At 32.0% G+C, this 19,277-nt stretch overlaps 1 protein-coding gene across 4 annotated transcripts; it reads right to left on the reverse strand.

Moving 5' to 3' along the window:
* Nucleotides 1–2,949: 2,949 nt before the first annotated feature.
* Nucleotides 2,950–18,536, reverse strand: LOC148626446 (uncharacterized). 4 transcript variants are annotated; one of them, XM_088570455.1, is made up of 9 exons: nt 18,252–18,528; nt 17,646–17,835; nt 17,256–17,341; nt 14,435–14,521; nt 9,310–9,490; nt 8,106–8,192; nt 7,065–7,151; nt 5,383–5,469; nt 2,950–4,036 (listed from the first exon to the last, which is right to left on the reverse strand). In XM_088570455.1, the coding sequence occupies exons 4-8, from the start codon at nt 14,472–14,474 to the stop codon at nt 5,394–5,396; spliced, it is 471 nt and encodes a 156-aa protein (XP_088426581.1). In that variant the 5' UTR covers nt 14,475–14,521; nt 17,256–17,341; nt 17,646–17,835; nt 18,252–18,528; the 3' UTR covers nt 2,950–4,036; nt 5,383–5,393. The 4 variants fall into 4 exon arrangements, with proteins under 4 accessions (XP_088426581.1, XP_088426582.1, XP_088426584.1 ...); XM_088570456.1 differs by having other exon boundaries at nt 17,795–18,528; XM_088570458.1 differs by lacking the exon at nt 7,065–7,151 and having other exon boundaries at nt 17,646–18,536.
* Between the last annotated feature and the right edge of the window lie 741 nt (nt 18,537–19,277).

The raw sequence follows: 19,277 nt of genomic DNA on the forward strand, positions 1-19,277 counted from the left end.
GCATGTTTGTTTTCAGTGGTATTATGTTGGTTTTTTTTTCATGTGGTATATGTATTTCATTGTAAAGAAAAAGGTTTGCAACAGATGTCATAAGAATGCACGTTATTATGGTCATGTTAATTGTACGGTTTGCAACAGCTGTGATGTTTTGGGTAGAAAGCGCAATTTCATGGAAAGAGCACGGTACGAATCGAGTGTGAAGAGCATGTATGATAGGTAAACGCTACTTCATGAAGTATAGCTATCTTAAGATTGATTGATTGATTGATTGAAAGATTTAATGTTGGAGTCTAACCACTGAGCAGCGACATTTTAGGTATATCCAGGCGATGAACATGAAATGAAGAATGGGACGGGACACAAGGATGATAGGGTCGGCAAAGTTTGATTGCCTCTGGAAATAGGGAGAGGAGGGTAGGGTTGGGCAATTCATCCTCATGTGGAGGAGCTCAATATTTCCTATCCCGATAGAATGCCATAGAAGGGTTCTTTAACATGCGAGGAACAAGGCATTTTTTTCAAACACGTCGCACCACTATGGTTTGTGGCCAGGTTTTCCGTATTATTGGCTGACGACTCCAGCATGTGGCATGCCTAGGGTACACCATTCCATCAATCGGGCTCCACTTTAGACTTCATACAATTATGCCTCTTGAACAAGGGTATGTTGCTACAAAATACTCCAATGTCAGATTATTTAAAAGTAAACATTATAAAGATGCTAGCAATGTTCCGCGTTAGTGATCATAACTTGGAACTGGAACATGGTAGATATAAAAAATATACACCGTTAAAAGAGAAGTTGACAAATATGCAAAGTTTTAGATGAGTTTTCAATTGCAAAATAAATGAGGGGTTAAGGGCAAATTATAAAAAAAGTTTTGTCAGATAAATTCCCAGATTTTCGCAAGCTCTTGACTCTTTTGATAAACTTATTCTTATTCTAAATTAAGATATGGGTGAATTACCCATTATTGTAGATTTAATGAAGCAGTCTTTAGAAGTGTGAAAATGAGGTCCACATTGGTTAAGTGCATACGTATTTAATCATTTTTCATTTCATTTCTATGTTTCAATAGCTTAATATGATTTAGTGTTTCTTCTTATATTGTATTTGTTTCTTTACTTATCCTATAAGGGTTTATATTCAATAAAAATACTATAAAATTAACTAAATCAATAAAATGATAATTTAAATATACATTTTATTCAGTTATATGAAATGCTCTTTTGTAGAAACTCTTTTGAATTCTGAACAAGATTAATCTAATATTGGTCTGAATTGAAACTTGTAATATTAATATTACAGTGCAAGGCAAAATATACTTAACTCCCCATAGTGCTTATTATTACCAGATATCCTCTTTTGTAACCTACTAGGTGTTTTACTATTTTACAATTTGACCTTCATATGAATGATGAGTGATTTCATATCATTGCAAGCCTCGTTATTTTTATTTTTGGAAGGAAATAGCTGTCAATCAACATTTAAGCTTTGAATTTCAGTTCAACAATGAACGTATGTGTTTGATTTACTACCACCCTAAATAATAGTTGACTGGTGTGTCGTAATTCATAGTTGTAGGTAGAATTTTACTATCTCGTTACTACCAATACATGTGAGTTCAAAATTTGTCATTCATTCAATTGCTTGCTTTACTTGAGACTGTTAATCACATCTTCTTATCAATTGCTTAGACATGAAAATCAGTTCAATATTTGGTCTGGTACACAAGTTACAGAAAAATCATTTCGTAAAAAGGTTAACAGTTATTGACTCTTGAAACGCACAAGAGGGCCGATTGCAGTGTAAGTTTTATAATTCAACAAGGACATCACAATTTGCAAGTATACTTGCAATCTTGGTCGGCCGAAGATTTAAACAAAACTGGCATAACGACATGTATCTGCAAATGGTGTTTCAAAATGTGAAAACAAATACTATGTGTGTTAACAACAAGCGGGTTAAGCAGGGTCTTCTGCAAAACTTTGTATTGTACACCCAAGGAAACCACAATTTAATATCCATTGGAGGATGTTGCTACAAATTTGAAATAAAAGACAGGATTGAAATTATCGGACAATAAAAAGTCATGACAGTCATAAAATAAAGGAAGGCAGGACGGATTATTGTTAATATACATTTTTGTCTATATTTAAAAATTTATTCATTTAAGAGCCAACGTAACATGTAAGTTTGACCGTACGATTCATGCAAAATGGTATAATTTCCGTGTGCGAAATGTAATTTAGTAATCTGGTGAGAAGTGTACGAAATATCGCAGATTGTTCAAAAGTTTTACAATATTGTTTGATGTTAATGATTTGAATCGTTTCGTTTAACAACCACTTTCACATTGAAAATACACATTTATTTTTATAGTTAAAGTAAAATCAAAATCAAGGCAGATATGATATATTGAAAATGTAAATATAAACAAGCTTAATTTCACCTCTGTTTTGTCCCAGATTTTGGGTTAATAAAAAGTAACACAGATGGTTCGATTGATTGTAGCACAGTTCGTATGCTTGTACTACCTGATACAAAGATACATTTATTAAGATCCTTCAAAACATCATTAATAATTCTCTTAATGTTAGTGGTGCGTTTTTTTTTATATTAAATTGCATGATTTTATACTAAAACAAACCGTCTGATATCTCACAAGCTGTCTTTGTAAATGACACTTGTATATAGCTTTTTAGCAGGTCGAATGCACTGACAAAATGTGCAATACCAATACTATCAGTGTGGTCGTCTTTTATAGGGAATGAGGTTATGAGTTAAACTTTGAAAGAAAGTTAACCGCACAAAACACCCTAAAAATGCAAACGGTCTTATTAGGTTTAGGGAGCTTCATTCACTGGTACTTGGCCCAATAATATAATTTTTATAGCATATATTAAATCTCTATTCGCACGACTTCCAGCTATAAAGAACAGCCAGTATGATGTTGCTGTTTTATTAAAACAACATCAACATTATGGCAAGCAGCTATCTTAACAAAATCTGGCGCACATGCATGTTTCAAAATTTCAAAGATGGGTCTCATTCAAAATTGTAACACTTATAGTGCAGACGAGCTTTGCTATGTGCAAAAGAAATAATTTCAAGTATCTAATCAACATATGGTCTGTTGGGGAGCGTTCAGTCATCTGCCATCAGTAATTACATTAAGGTTGTATTTACAGAGGCCAGTTATTCATTCCTTAAATTATAGTGTAGACATGTTGTGATTAGAATGACAAGTGAAATGTCATCAAATACTTCAGCACGTTTGTTTTTAATGATGTTTTTACAGGGTGTTAAATGTTAAATTCTAACCCATTGATTTCTCATTATATAAATGGAATACCACATAGTTAAATTTTTAGTAAATGTCAAAATGTTCAGTCAACAAGCGAAAAATTACGATTTCAATCATTTAAATAAAACGTTACAAATTCCATTATTTAACTATAATTGAAAATGTAAATATCCATCGAGTCCAATGTACTATTCAACACTTAATTCAAGGTACAAATGTTTGTACAGAAGTCTAGTATTTAAAGAATTAAAGCACTTTTATAAAATAGTTAAAAAAAAAAACACTGATGAGTCGATTAAATTAATTTGAGTGTAAGAAACCTAGCATTTAAGTACAAAGTCAAAAATATTCTAAAAATACTACGATTGTTCTGGACCAATTTACAAAGCAATGCATCATTAAAGAGTCGCGAAAAAGAGTACTTGTTTGGTTATAAAGTCTAGAAAAAATCATATATTAAAATAATATGTTTACAATATTACTACTTTTATATTTAGCAATAATAATCAAACAAGTATAATAGTAGCTAGAACATATTCACCTTGAATGTAATAAGCATATATAGCATTCTAACACCCCCTAAATACAAATCAAAATACTATAAAGCTTATAAAATTGTAAAACATGATTTTTCAATATTAATTTCTACCTAAAATATGGAATTGGTTGGTCAACAAGATCTGGCTTCTCCTTGCACAGGACAGCTCCAACTTAAACGTCGCTTGCGTCTACAAAAAGTATGAAAACATTTTCTTAATCTGGAGATATTAGGACCGGAAAACTAGTCAACAGTGATTTTATATTTTCAACAGTTATCTTGCATTTGCCATTCGACCGAAAGATGGGATTCTCCCTAAGACTAAGACGTTGTGTTAAATGTTCAACGGCAGTAGCAAAATTAGAAAACAAATTTCTAGAGAAATTAAACATGACCATATACCTCATTATTTGCGTTGGAGTAACGAACTGAACAATTGCTTCAACTTTAGCAATAAGGGTTAGACATGTTCTTGACATCTGCACCATGAAAACTGATTTATTCAACGGGTCATAGTTTTCCTTTCCTCGTTTTTCTACCCCGGACTTGACTTTTTATGAGCAAGTAAGCGGGTGTTTCTAGAAAAGCAGAGGACGCTTACCCTACCGGTACATCTGGTCCATGCTCCCAGTTTTTAGTGGAGTCCGAGTTGCTCATTTGTTTTTGTTACTTTGTATGTATGATTTTAGTTACTTTATGTTCTTTGTTGTGTATGTCTGTTTTCCATGTCTGGTCTTTGTCCCTGCATTACTTTATTTTGATTACCGCTATAACCTTGGTTCCCTTTATTACTCCTTGACCTATAGTATGCATTAAGTAGTCAACTGTTGATTTTCAAATTTCGAGATTAACAGTGAGATTAGCAGTTGATAACTTATCAGAAGTTCCATCTAAATATTTGATGGGATCAGACCACCTATAACCACATACAATTAAATCATCAATATACATGGTAACTTACACACTGTGCATCAAACAGTTACATGTGACGTGCTATTAGTATCTAATATTTCCAATAGTCCAATGACCATAAAGGGACGACAAAAGATTTTCTCCAACTAGTCAAAAAGGAAAGATAATAGTTGACCGACGCAGAACATAACATAGTTCTATCAGATGCTCTTGTTTCCGTTAAAAAGGTGATTTATTGTCATTAAACAGTCCTAGTTTGGGGAATTTTATACATCGCATCTTCCCATAAGAACTTGAGATAAAGAATACTACAGACACTGTTGATTCGGCCTTATATCTTGACTTACACTTACAAATCGATGGTAAAGGAAACTATTGACAAAGAATACGACAAACGCGATGACTTTTCTTTCCGTATTGGTGTTTTTAGAAAAGAAGAGGATGCCTACCCTACCAGTACACCTGGTCAATGCTCCCAGTTTTAAGTGTAATCGATAACATTCTTTTGATTTCCGCTGGAATCCTGGTTCAGTTGATTACTCTTTATAAGCATTTAAACAGTAGAAACCGTATTTCAATTGATTACAGAAGAGCTCACTGAATGTGTATTAATCTGATACTTACGATGTTTTATACTAGCAGTTACAAAACCTTATGAAACCATAATTCAACTCAAAAAAGTATAATTTGAGGATTTCTTTCGCCAAAGTCCTGAAAAAAATTCGATATTTATATAATGCCGTTCTATTCCAGAATTTATTGAAAAGGAAATTCATAATCATTCTGATAAAAGTTTAAGCACTGTGTTAACAAGATGAGTTTATGTTTAATATCTAGCTAAGAATGACATACAGTAAAAAGAAACAATGATTAACCCGAAATGACTGAAAGGTGAGATAAAAATGCAGTCACAAAATACTTTTTTGTTTATAACAACACCTTGATTCTGCACATCTAGAGCAAGTACATGTTTTTATATCAGTTTCTCCCAAGAAGGTATAGTGTGAATGCAACATTTTATTTTCAAAAGCACTTAACAATAATTTATTTACTACCGGTCAGATGCCATTTTTAAATACAAATAAGGAATGTCGGATAACTTTTATGAAATCATGTATACAGAGGAAGATGCTCCTTTACTTGTTGACCTATTCCGTCACTCTTATGAGGCTGACTTTATAGCTGATCTGATCAGAAAGAAAGAATATAGTTTGGCGAGATCCTTCAATCTCAGTTTCCGCTATATAGATGACGTATTATCTTTAAACAATCCTAATTTCGGGGATTTGATACATCGCATATACCAAAAAGAACTTGAGATAAAGGATACTACAGACACTGTGAAGTCAGCCTCATATCTTGACCTACACTTAGAAATCGATGATAAAAGAAAACTATTGACCAAACTTTACGACAAACGTGATGCCATTTCGTTCAGAATTGTCAACTTTCCTTTCATCTGTGGCAACATCCCTTAGGCTCCTGGGTATGGAGTGTTCAAATCACAACTCATACGTTATGCCAGAGCTTGCCGAAACTACGCAGACTTTTTGTATCGCGCTAGAACTCTAACAAATAGGCTTCTGGAACAAGGTTATGTTGCTACAAGATTGAAGTTATCACTACAGAAGTTTTATGGTCGTCATCATGAACTCGTGGATCGTAATGGTGGAGCCATCAGCACCATGAAAACTGATTTATTCAACGGGTCATAGGTTTCTTTTCCTCGTCTGTCTACCCCGTACTTGACTTTTTATGAGCAACTCGGAGGGTGTTTCTAGAAAAGGAGAGGATGCTTATCCTACCGGTGCACCTGGTCCATGCTCCCAGTTTTTAGTGCAGTCCGAGTTGCTCATGCACTTTTGTTACTTTGTATGTATGATTTTAGTTTCTTTATGTTCTTTGTTGTGTATGTCTGTTTTCCATGTCTGGTCTTTGTCCCTGGATTAAATTATTTTGATTACCGCTATAACCTTGGTTCCCTTAATTACTCTTTCATAACGAGTCTTTGGCTTTAGTAGAAAACAAAGAAAATAAATAGTCAAAGAATTGTCCCTAACTCTTAGCAATAACACTTTCAAATAAACTCATATTTGCCAATGTAGAAAACAGCTTTTTCGTTTTCTTATAAACTTGCTATTATATAATGATGTTATAACATACAGTGCAAAAAAATTTATACATATATGTTGGCGATTCAGAACATCTCAAACTGTCATGAATATGCCTTTTTTCTGTTCAATAACACATCAGAATAAAGGGCGTTGCAGTTGATTTCTGCTGTAGTGTAAAAGACGGATACTTACGTTTTGATACAAGGGTTGTAAAAACATTCATGCTCATCTTTGTTTCGCCCGAAAGAGTCTATTTTGAGGAACGATTTCGTCCAAGTCCTTAAAAAATACAGGATATTCATATAATGCCTTCACTATCCGATACTTGTTTTGAGAGAAATTTTGTATACACTGATAGAGCTGCCCGCTGTAAAATGATTTGTTTTTACCTTAATAATATGGCAACGAACGATGATTCTCTCTATGATATGTTTAAAATTTAAAGTAAATACATGTATGCAATTAATCTTACGAAACTATGTTTCACCTAAAAGGGCACATTTTGAGTATTTGTTTCGCCCAAGCTCTGAGAAAAAATACAGGATATTTTCATAAGGCCGTTGTATTCAAGAATAATTTGAAATGAAAAATATACTAATTATGATATAAAGTTAAACATTGCATTAAAAACATGAGTTTGCGTTTAATATCTAGCTAAGAATGACCTCCAGTAGAAAGAGACAATGATTAACCCTTCAGTGGTTGAAAAGTAAGATAAATACGCAGTGACAAAATACTTTTTTGTTAAAAAGAACATCGAGATTCTACACATATAGAGAAAGTCCATATTTTTTCTTGATATCAGTTTCTCGAAAGTAAAGATATAGTGTGAATATAGTATTCTATTTTAAAAAGCGCTAAACAAAGATTTATTAACTACCCGTCAGATGCTATCTTGAACTACAAATTAGGAATGTCGGATAACTTTTATAAAAAAAAGTGTTTTCATTACGAATCCAGGGCTTTAATAAAAAAAAGAAAATAAATAGTGGAAGAACTGTCCCTAACTCTTAGCAACTACTCTATCAAATAAACTCATATTTGCCAATGTAAAAACAGCTTTTTCATTTTCGTATGAACTTACCATTATATAATGATGTTATTACATACAGTGCACAAATTTTATACATTTATGTTGGCGATTCAGAGCATCTCAAACTGTCATGAACACATATTCCTTAATAAAGTGCTTTGCAGTTAATTTCTGCTGTAGTGTAAAAGACGGATACTTACGTTTTAATACAAGGGTTGTTGAAATTTTCATGCGCATCTTTGTTTCGCCCAAAAGAGTCTATTCTGAGGAAAGATTTCGCCCAAGTCCTAAAAAATACAGGATATTCATATCATGCCTTCGCTTTCCGATACTTATTTCGACAAAAAATATTGTATTTACTGATAGAGCTTCCCGCTGTAAATTGATTTTTTTCTTTGATCTTAATCAAGTAGAAATTATCATATGGTAACGAACGATGATTCTCCATAAGATATAATTAAAATGTAAAGTATGCAATCAAGTTAAAATACTTTCTTCTGCAATATTGAAATTCTATACATAGTGTATACATTCTTGCTACTTTCATTTCAAAATTTAGAAAATTGCTTCGAAGCCAATAATCAATAATTACCTACTCATAACAGATGAAAGTTTGAATTCCTCATTACACACACATATCGGGATAATGTAAATTTAAAGAAAGTCTAATTATCTCTACGGCTTGTGATTATTCATTTCTACAAAGAAATTTAGCAATAGAATTTTCTTAAATTCTAAAACATTCACCATTACATGCCCGGACAATTATGTATTCATCAACCTCATATCTTTCAGCATCCGTCAACAACTCAATTCATAACTTCTAGTACAAGCTATACTTGAAATTTAACGCCTATTGTTTTGTTATAAAACCTACAAAAACTAATGCACAGATATGGGATCTTCTAAGAGAAGTCACTCGGATCAAAGAAATATTTTTTTATCATTACATGTATATCATCTCCAAGAATCATGAGCTCGAACGAATCGATACAAAACCAACATTTTATTGATCAAACACATATTGTCGTTAACGGTTTCGGCCATTCTTAACATCTCAAATTTTTATGAGAACGCAATGTTTTTGTGCATTAAAGCATTAGAAGTCATCTAAAATAATATGTGCATTGCAGTTGATCTGTGCTGAATTGTGTATATGTATGATACTTATGCTTACATTTAAAAGCTGTTCAGATATATTGTAAAAATATGTTTCGCCCGAAAGAGCGTATTTTAAGGAGAGGATTCTCCTAACTCATGAAAATGATACAATATATTTTTTTTTTATAATTTCATGAAAACGCAATGTTTTTGTGCAATCAAGCATTAGATACCATCTTTAAATTAATTGCAGTTGAATTTGACGAATGTGTAATATTAGGATACTTATAGTTTAAAACTCACAGTTCACTGGGAAGATTGTTCCATAAAGTGGCAGCTGCCTTGTCGAACCTACGATCACCGTACGATTTCGTTTTCACTCTTGGCGTTTCAAGTGTCACAGAGTTCTGGGAGCGTAGTGATCTTGATGGGCGGTATAGACTCAGAAGTTTTTGGAGATATGCTGGAGCTATACCATGCAGTGCTATAAAAAAGCATAAGATAAGTTTGCATTGACATCGGTATTCAACAGGTAACCAGTGTAGGTCAATTAAACCAAGTGCTATGTGGTTATATTTTCTGCGCCGTGATATCAATTTGGCGGTAGCATTCTGAACTCTTTGAAGCTTGTTCAAGCCACTAGATTTCATGCCATATATAAGGGAGTTGCCGTATTTCAATCTCGATGTTAGAGTTTTGCAAGCACTGTCCGTAATGTAACAACGAATTCGGCCAATCTTTCTGATTGAAATGAAACATGACTTGGATACCGTGGAAATATGCTGTTCCATGTTTAATGACTTGTCCAAGTGTATCCGATAGGCTAAGAAAATATACAATAAACTCTGGACCCAAAAACCAGTCCATGCGGAACGCCAAAGTTTAATTTGATCAAGTTGGATTGGATGGCTCCCACGGATACTTGTTGAGTCCTTCTTTCTAAATACGAGAGAAACCATGAAAGAGCAGAATTTGCCGTAACGTCGTAATGTGCACGTATTAATAATGGGTTAATCATTGTTTCTTTTTTACTGTACGTCATCCTCAGCTAGATATATAATAAACATAAACTCATGTTGCTAATGCAATGCTAAACTTTATATCAGAATTAATATACTTTACATATCAGTAAATTCTGGAATACAACGGCATGATATAAACATCCTGCATTTTATTTCTCAGGATAAGGGCGTAATAAATCCTCAAATTGTGCTCTTTTAGTCGAAACGTAGTTTCGCAGGGTTTTGTATCTGTTAGAATACGAGTTTATTGATCTATTCTATCACTGGCATTTTTAACGCAGTAATGTTATGTTTTGAATTTTCATTTTTCAATGGAAATATTTTTTATTGTTTTTAATTCTTATTTCATTCAAATGATAAATATATCAATTTCTAGATATTTTTACTTTTGCTATAATTTTTAGATTCAGTAATTCATTCTAATCTTGGTTTAGCTTTAACAGATTGCTCGTCATCCATGAGCTGATGTCCTCAACACAAGCTTCAAGTCGTGTGGATATTTCGGAACAGTTGTCAATTGGTTCAATTACTAAATATATCTGCGAATCATTAGCGTAACAATGATAAAGCATGTCATGTTGTCTGAAAATTTCTATCTAATATTTTTATACTATTTACATAATGTTTTAATACTTAATTATGCTTTAATTACATAGTTTATAATTATTTTTTGTTTTTGTTTTTGTTCGTCTTTTCGTTTTTTACTTTACAAATTTCTATATCTTAGATACATAATTACTGTTCTGAAAAATATTTCTCTTTTCACATTCTTTTGTATAATTTTAGGTGTTGATTACTACGTACTTTGTATTGTACATCATTTATATGCTGTAAAGCGCTTAGAGTAAATGCTGTTTAGATTGGCGCTATATAAATATTGTAAATAATAACTTAAAAAAATGGTGTTGTCATCACCAAGCTAAAAGCTTAGAAGAATGATTTAGTAAGTATGCCTTAGAAGAAAACTCGAATAATAAACAAGAAAAGTCTGATACATTTGATTACAAAGAAATAATTATATCAGTACGAATTTGTGGATAATAATGCATTACAAAACATGATTTATCCTACTTATTTCTCCATTACATTCCTGAAGATTATTAATCAACCTCATAATTCGTTGACATGAATTTGATATTTTTCTGGTACAAAAGGAAGTGTAATCAAGAGAACCAAGATTCTAGCAGAAAAGAAAATAATATATACCAGGGACAACAACAGACATCAGTAACAGACACACACAACGAATGACATGCAATAACCAAAATAATACTTTACCCTTAACGAAATGTTTTATCACATATACTGCAACGACTAATGTAACTGTAGACTTGGTTATAGAATTTAATCAATCATAAATCGAAAAAAAAAAATCTGATAAAATTATGTTTGCCATTGTTGAATTGATATCATACTTGATATATTTGTGGAAAACGAATGCTTTATTGATTATACCTATCTGATCAGTATTGCATTTTATTATTCATCAAATAAAAAAGAAATAAATAAGTTTGGAATGCAATAACGGGACAGATTTTTATTCTAACAAAAAAAACTAATTAAACACAAATGCCCATTTACATTTGTATAGGGAGCAGCAGACGATTTGACATTCTTTCAATCAAACTTGTGAAGGATCATTGTCTGATACGTAGTTATCTAAAGAAGAAGCATATACATCCCCGGGTTGTATCAACCATAGTATTGTAAATCGTTTGTTTGACCTCTTATAAGTTACAAATAATGATAATGCGACAGTAAACGACGCCTACATGATTCAGAAATGCCTCAGTATATCTGCTTGTAACGACACCGAGTCATCGATCTCAAGTTTTTTTTCTCCGTGGTTATTGAGTAAAGTGAGAATTTTCCTACTAAACAATGGATTCCTACAAAGCCCGCAATGTAGCAATTGGTTAAATCTTGCAGTTTATTTATACACCTGTCATCTCTGGTAGCCTTGATGAAGAATAATATGAATTTTTATCTTATATGACAGAAGTAGCTAATATTTTGACAAACATTTCTCCTTAATTACTTCTTCACATACCGACTTTACACGCTATGCAGTTTGATGACTAAACTGTTTAATGACATTACTTTCATTATTAATTATTTCAACAATTCTTTCTGTATCTATTAGAAGGTATAACATATCTGTGACATAACATCCTGTTGTCAGAAAACAAGGACAAAAAGGAAATTATGTGTAAATACAACACGTCAATATTTTATAAATTTTGTTTAACTAGGTCAACATAGTACATTATAGTAAATTTTGTTATTAATGTCTATGTCCAAATAAGGACAAAACGTCATTTGTCTGTTAGATATTTCCAACCAATCAAATTGTGTTGTAATGTATTTTACATCGGTTAACAACTGTCTCTACAATATATATATATATATGATAAGAAAGAAATTAATGAATTTGTAAAGTTCGTTCAATGACGATTATTCACGTATTGACGATATAGGCAGGTATCCAGATGAAAGGGCATTAAACCGAAACGGGTGACTAAATCAGTTTCAGGTTAAGATACGTTATAAATTGGCATACTGGGTATTCACATGCAAAAGAAAAAGGAATATAAGTTTCGCCTAAAGTCATATATTTTGAGTGAAATTTTTCTCTCAAATTGACAAAGGCGCATATATATATATTCGCCCTTGGCTTTTTGGGCGAATACGATATTTTCCGATATTGGAAGAATTTGTTTGGTCGAAAATATTTATTAAATTATGAGACATTTTTTTAATATCGGAGATTAAATAGTGTTATTTTTTGCTGGTCAATCGATTGGTCAGTTGTATTTTTAGTTTAATTTGATAAAAAAAAGTTCTCCCAATCAAATTTCGCCCTTATTATATAATACTCAAGTGAAAAAAGATGTTTTGAAACATGGATAGGTTGTGGGAACCAGGAAAAGAGGTTCATTTTTAGGGTAAGTGTAACACATTATCAACAACAGCATTTTCGTTGAGATTTTCTCACCATTTCAATAAAGAAAGACACTTATTCAAAGGATTGAAGAGCAAAATTTTCTCATGAAAAATTCTACGATTATTTGGGACTTGAATGTTCCAGAACAGAACCTCGAAAGATGGCCACACCCATACATGCGTTTTTTCTGACTGTTATCCGAACCTAGTCATTCCAAACAGGTAACCATCTTTTGCTATAAGGAATTTATCGGACCTTTTCATAATTGAGGATAATTAGACCCGAGACGATTTGACAATCTTCTTCAATATTAATTTTTACAAAAAAATATGAAATTGGTTGGTCAACAAGATTTGGTGTCTCCTTGCACAGGACAGCTCCTACTTAGTGAAATTAGCACTTGATAACTCATCAGAAGTTTGCTCTAAGTATTGATGGGATCAGACGAGTACTACATACAATTGAATCATCAATATGCATGCTAAACAAACTTACACACTGTGCATCAATCAGTGACGTGCTATTAGTATCTATTATTTCCAATAGTCCAACGAGCATAAAGGGACGAGTAAAGATTTTCACAAACTAGTGAAAAAGGAAGGATAATAGCTGACCGACGCAGAGCATAACATCGTTCACTCAGATCCTTTTGTTTCCGTTATAAAGGTGATTTATATTCATTAAACAATCTAGTTTCGGGAATTTTATACATCGCATTTACCCATAAGACCTTGAGATAACGAATACTAAATCCACTGTCAATTCGGCCTTATATCTTGACCTACACTAACAGATCAATGGTAAATGACATTATTGACAAGCAATACGACAAACGCGATGACTTTTCTTTCCGTATTGTCCACTTCCTTTTCGTCTAAGGCAACATCTCTTCAGTATTTGCGTATAAAGTTCAAAAAGCAAAAGTCATAAGTCAGAGCTTGCCGTAACTACAACGACTTTTTGTATCACGCTAGAATTCTTACAGTAAGGCTTTTGGAACAGGATTACTGATGCTTCAAGATTGAAGTCATCACACAGTTTCATGGTCGTCATCAGGAACTCGTGGATAGTTACTGTGTTATCTGCACCATGATAACCTATTTGTTGAACGTCTCAAATGTCCGTTTTTCTTTTGTCTACCTCGGACTTTTAATGAGCAACCCAATTGATGTTTCTAGAAAAGCAGAGATGCCCATCCTACCAGTGCACCTGGTCAATGCTCCCAGATTTAAGAGTAATCCGAGCTGCTCATTTACCTTGTATGTATTATTTTAGTTACTTTATGTTCTTTGTTGTGTTTGTGTGTTTCCCATGTCTACTCTTCGTGCATTGATAACATTCTTTTGATTTCCGCTGGCATCTTGTTTCTATTGATTACTCTTTCTAAGCATTTAAACGGTAGAAACTGTAATTCAATTGATTACAGAAGAGCTCACTGAATGTATATTTATCTGATACTTACGATGTTTTATACTAGCAGTTACAAAACCTTGTGAAACCATAATTCATCTCATAAAAGCATAATTTGAGGATTTCTTTCGCCCAAGTCCTGAACAAAAAATATAGAATGTTTATGTAATGCCGCTGTATTTCATAATTTATTGAAAGGGAAATTCATACTCATTCTGAAAAAAAAAATATTTGCATTGCATTAACAACATGAGATTATGTTCAATATCTATCTGAGAATGACATATTGTAAAAACAACATGAACAATGATTATCTCTAATGATTGATAAGTAAAATAAAATATACATGCAATGAAAAAAAATCTACTTTCTGTTTACAACAAAATCGTGATTCTGCACATAAAGAGCAAGTCCAGGGTTTTTTTCTCCTAACAGTTTCTCCCAAAAACGTATAGTGTAAATGCAACTTTTTTATCTAAAGCACTAAACTACAAATAAGAATGTCGGATAACTTTTATTAGTGGTAACAAAGAAAACAAATAGTCACTTATCCCTAGCTCTTAGTAATTACTCTATCACATTTCCTAACGAGAAGTAAGTATTACATAAATTCATATTTGTCAATGTAAAAACATAGCTCATTCGTATTCGTACAAACTAACCATTATATAATTATGTTATTACATACAGTGCAAAGATTATTCTGCGTATGGAGTGTTCATATTACAACTCATACGTTATGCCTTGGCATTCCGAGACTACGCACACTTTTTGTATCGCGATATAATTCTAACAAATAGGCTTCTGGTGCTACAAGATTGAAGTCATTTCTACAAAAGGTTTATGGTCGTTACCATGAACTCGTGGGTCGTTACGGTGTACCAATCTGCACCATGAAAACTGATTTGTTCGACGTGTCGTAGTTTTCCTTTCCTCTTTCTTCTACCTTCACTTGATTTTTTATGAGCAACTCAGCAGGTGTTTCCAGAGAAGCAGAGGACGCTTATCATACCGGTCCATGCTCTCAGTTTTTAGTGGAGTCCGAGTTGCTCATTTGCTTTTGTTACTTTGTATGCATGATTTTAGTTACTCTATGTTCTTTGTTGTGTATGTCTGTTTTCCATGTCTGGTCTTTGTCCCTGGATTACATTCTTTTGTTACCGCCATAACCCTCGGTTACCCTTTCAAATTATATGTAGAAAAGCAATGGAAATGGCCACAAAATGCCGCATGACCCTACGTTTTGAAAGTTATCTTTGTCTCATGAACCTTAAGGGGTGATATATAAAACTGCTTGATTTTTAAAGGTTTATTCACAAGGGGCATCACTTAAAACATGGGTTTGCATTGGAAGCGTTGGGTGTTTTTTACTGAATTTATTCCTACAAAGATAATTAGATATAGAATGATATTAATTGCTAACACATTCATCATTACCCGCCGACATGATAATGTATTCATCAACCCCATTTCTGTCAACATAAATACAATATGAGATCTTCTAGTACAAGAAATACTTTAAAGTTAACGCCTATTATTTTATTATATATACCGCAAAAAAAACTAATCCACAGATAGGGGATCTTTGAGGAGGATTGTAAGAGGAAAATATATTTTTCATAAGTATTTCATCTCTAAGAATGAGCTTGATTGTATCATTATTAAGATACAAAACCAATAATTCTTTGATCAAACTCATATTGTCGTGAAAGGTTTCGGCCAATCTAACATCTCAAAATTTCATGAGAACGCCATGTTTCTTGCCTTAAAGCATCAAAAGCCTTCTGAAATAACAATTGTATGGCACACGATATGTGTTGAATTGTATAAATGTATGACACTTATGCTTACATTTAAAAGCTGTTCAGATATATTGTGAAATATGTTTTGCACAAAAGAGCGTATTTTGAGGAAAAGATTCGCCTAATTCCTGAACATGGAACGATATATTTTTATAATTTCATTAATACGCAACGTTTTTGTGCAATGATGCATTAGATGCCGTCTTTAAATTTATTGCAGTTGAATTTAACGTATATGTAATAAGATACTCTCAGTTTCATATTCTAGCAGATTCAAAACCTGGCGAAACTATGCTTCACCTAAAAAAGCTTAATTTGAGGATTTGTTTCGCCCATTTCATGAGAAAAAAATACAGGATATTATATATTGCCATTGTATTCCACAATTTACTGATATGAAAAGCATATCAATTCTGATGTAAGGTTAAGCATTGTATTAAAAATATGGATTTATGTAAAATATTTACCTAAGTATGTCATACACTTAAAAGAAACAATCATTAACCCTAAAATGATTAAAGTTAAAATAAATATGCAGTGACAAAATACTTGTTGTTGACTACAACATCGAGATTATGCACATATAAAGCAAATCCATCTTTTTATATCAGTTTCTCCTGAAAAGGTATAGAGTGAATCCAACATATTTTGTTTAAAACACTAAACAATAATCAATTTGCTACCCGTCAGATGTTATCTTGAACTACAAATTATGAATGTCGGATAACTTTTTATAAAATAATATCTTCATTACGAATCGTTGGCTTTAGTAGATAACAACGAAGATAAATATTCAAAGAATTGTCCCTAACTCTTAGTAATTACTCTATCACATAAACTCATATTTATCAATGTAACAAATGGCTTAATCGTTTTTTTTATATATATATTTATCATTATAAAATGATGTTATTACATACAGTACAAGGATTATTATACATATATGTTAGCGATTCAAAACGTATCAAACTTTCATGAAATCGCAATGTTTCTGTTCAATAACGCATAATAATTCCTTAATCACGTACATTGCAGTTGATTTGTACAGTAGTGTAAAAGACGGATACTTACACTTTTATACAAGGGCTGTTTAAATGTTCATGTCATCTTTATTTCGCCCAAAAGAGTCTATTTTGAGGACAGATTTCGCCCAAGTCCTAAAAAATACAGGATATTCATATAATGCCTTCGCTTTCCGATACATACTTGGAGAGAAATTATTGTATACACTGATAGAGCTGTCCGCTGTAAATGAAAGTTTTTCTTTCACCTTAATCATATGGTAACGAAAGATGTTCCCCCTAAGATATAATGAAAATTTAAATTAAATACATGTATGCAATTAAATTAGAATACTTTCTTCGGCGATATTGAAATTATATACTTAGTTTATACGTTCTTGGTACTTTCAATTAAAAATTTATACTATTTCGTTGAAGCCAATAATCAATAATTACTTACTCATAGCAGATGAAAGTTTGAATTTCCCATTACACACAAATGTCGATAATGTACAGAAAATGAAATAGTAAATATCTCTATGGCTCGTGATAATTCATTCCTACATAGAAAATTAGTAATATAATGATCTTAATTTCTAACATAGTTACCATTACACGCCTAGATGTTTATCTTTTCATCAACCTCATATCTGTCAATATCCATCAACAAATCAATTCATAACTTCTAGTACACGATATACTTTAAAGTTAACACCAATTGTTTTATTATGAAAAACACAAAACAAATGCACAAGTATGGGATCTTTCATGAAATTTCATTCAGATCAAACGAAAAACATATTTTATAATTACAGTTGATTTTTGCTGAAATGTGTAAGTGTATGATAATTATGCTTACATTTAAAAGCTGTTCAGATATATTGTAAAACATGTTTTGCCCGAAAGAGCGTATTTTGAGGAAAGCATTCGCCTAATTCCTAAACATGAAATGATATATTTTTATAATTTCATTAATACGCAATGTTCTTGTGCAATGATGCATTAGATGCCGTCTTTAAATTTATTGCAGTTAAGTTAAACGTATATGTAATAATAGGATACTTACAGTTGCATATTCTGGCAGATTCAAAACCTTTCGAAACTATTTTTGACCTAAAATAGCACAATTTGAGGATTTGTTTCGCCCAAATCATGAGAAAAAAATACAGGATATTTATATATTGCCATTGCATTCCAGAATTTACTGAAATGTGAAGCATATCAATTCTGATATAAGGTTAACATTATATTAACAATATGGGTTTATGTATAATATGACATACAGTTAAAAGAAACAATGATTAACCCTAAAATGATTGAAAGGTAAGATAAATATGCAATGACAAAATTCTTTTTTGTTGACATCGTGATGATGCACATAGAGAGCAAGTCCATATTTTTTGACAACGAAAATGAATGAACAAGTATGGGATTTTTTAAGAGAAATTATTCACATCAAACGAAAAATATATATTTTAATTACAGTTAATTTGTGCTGAATTGTGTAAATGTATGATACTTATGCTAACATTTAAGAGCTGTTCAGATATATTGTGAAAATATAATGCACCCGAAACAGCAAATTTTGAGGAAAGGATTCGCCTAACTCCTGAAAATAATATAATATATATATATATTTTTAATTTCATGAATACGCAACATTTTTGTGCAAGTAAGCATTATATATGTCTTTAAATTTAATGCTGTTGAATTTAACGAATGTGCAATAATAGGATTCTTGAGGTTTTATATTCTAGCAGATAAAAAAAACCTTGCAAAACTATGTCTGGTCCAAAAGAGCACAATTTGAGGATTTGTTTCGCCCAAGTCCTGAGAAAAAATACAGGATATTTATATAATGTTGTTGTATTTCAGAATTTAAAATAATTTTAAAGTATATTAATTCTGATATAAGGTTTATCATTGCATTAAAACATGAGTTTATATTTAATATCTAGCTAAGAATGACATATAGAATGAAGAAACAATGATTAACCCTAAAATGATTGAAACGTAAGATAAATATGCAGTGAATACTTTTTTGACAACATCGAGATTATTCACGTATTGAGCAAATCCATCTTTTCTATAT

The sequence above is a fragment of the Perna viridis genome, chromosome 2 (assembly GCF_037379345.1).
Source record: "Perna viridis isolate PV_CMFRI_1.1 ecotype Kerala chromosome 2, ASM3737934v1, whole genome shotgun sequence".
Lineage (NCBI taxonomy): Eukaryota > Metazoa > Mollusca > Bivalvia > Mytilida > Mytilidae > Perna > Perna viridis.

Coding starts and splice junctions, on each gene's coding strand:
- LOC148626446 (XM_088570455.1), bottom strand. CDS start 14,474: ATGGTTTCACAAGGTTTTGTAACTGCTAGTATAAAACATC. Junction 9,491..14,434: donor AACTGCTAGTATAAAACATC/GTAAGTATCAGA, acceptor GCTTTTTTATAG/CACTGCATGGTATAGCTCCA. Junction 7,152..8,105: donor AACAACCCTTGTATTAAAAC/GTAAGTATCCGT, acceptor GTATTTTTTAAG/GACTTGGACGAAATCGTTCC.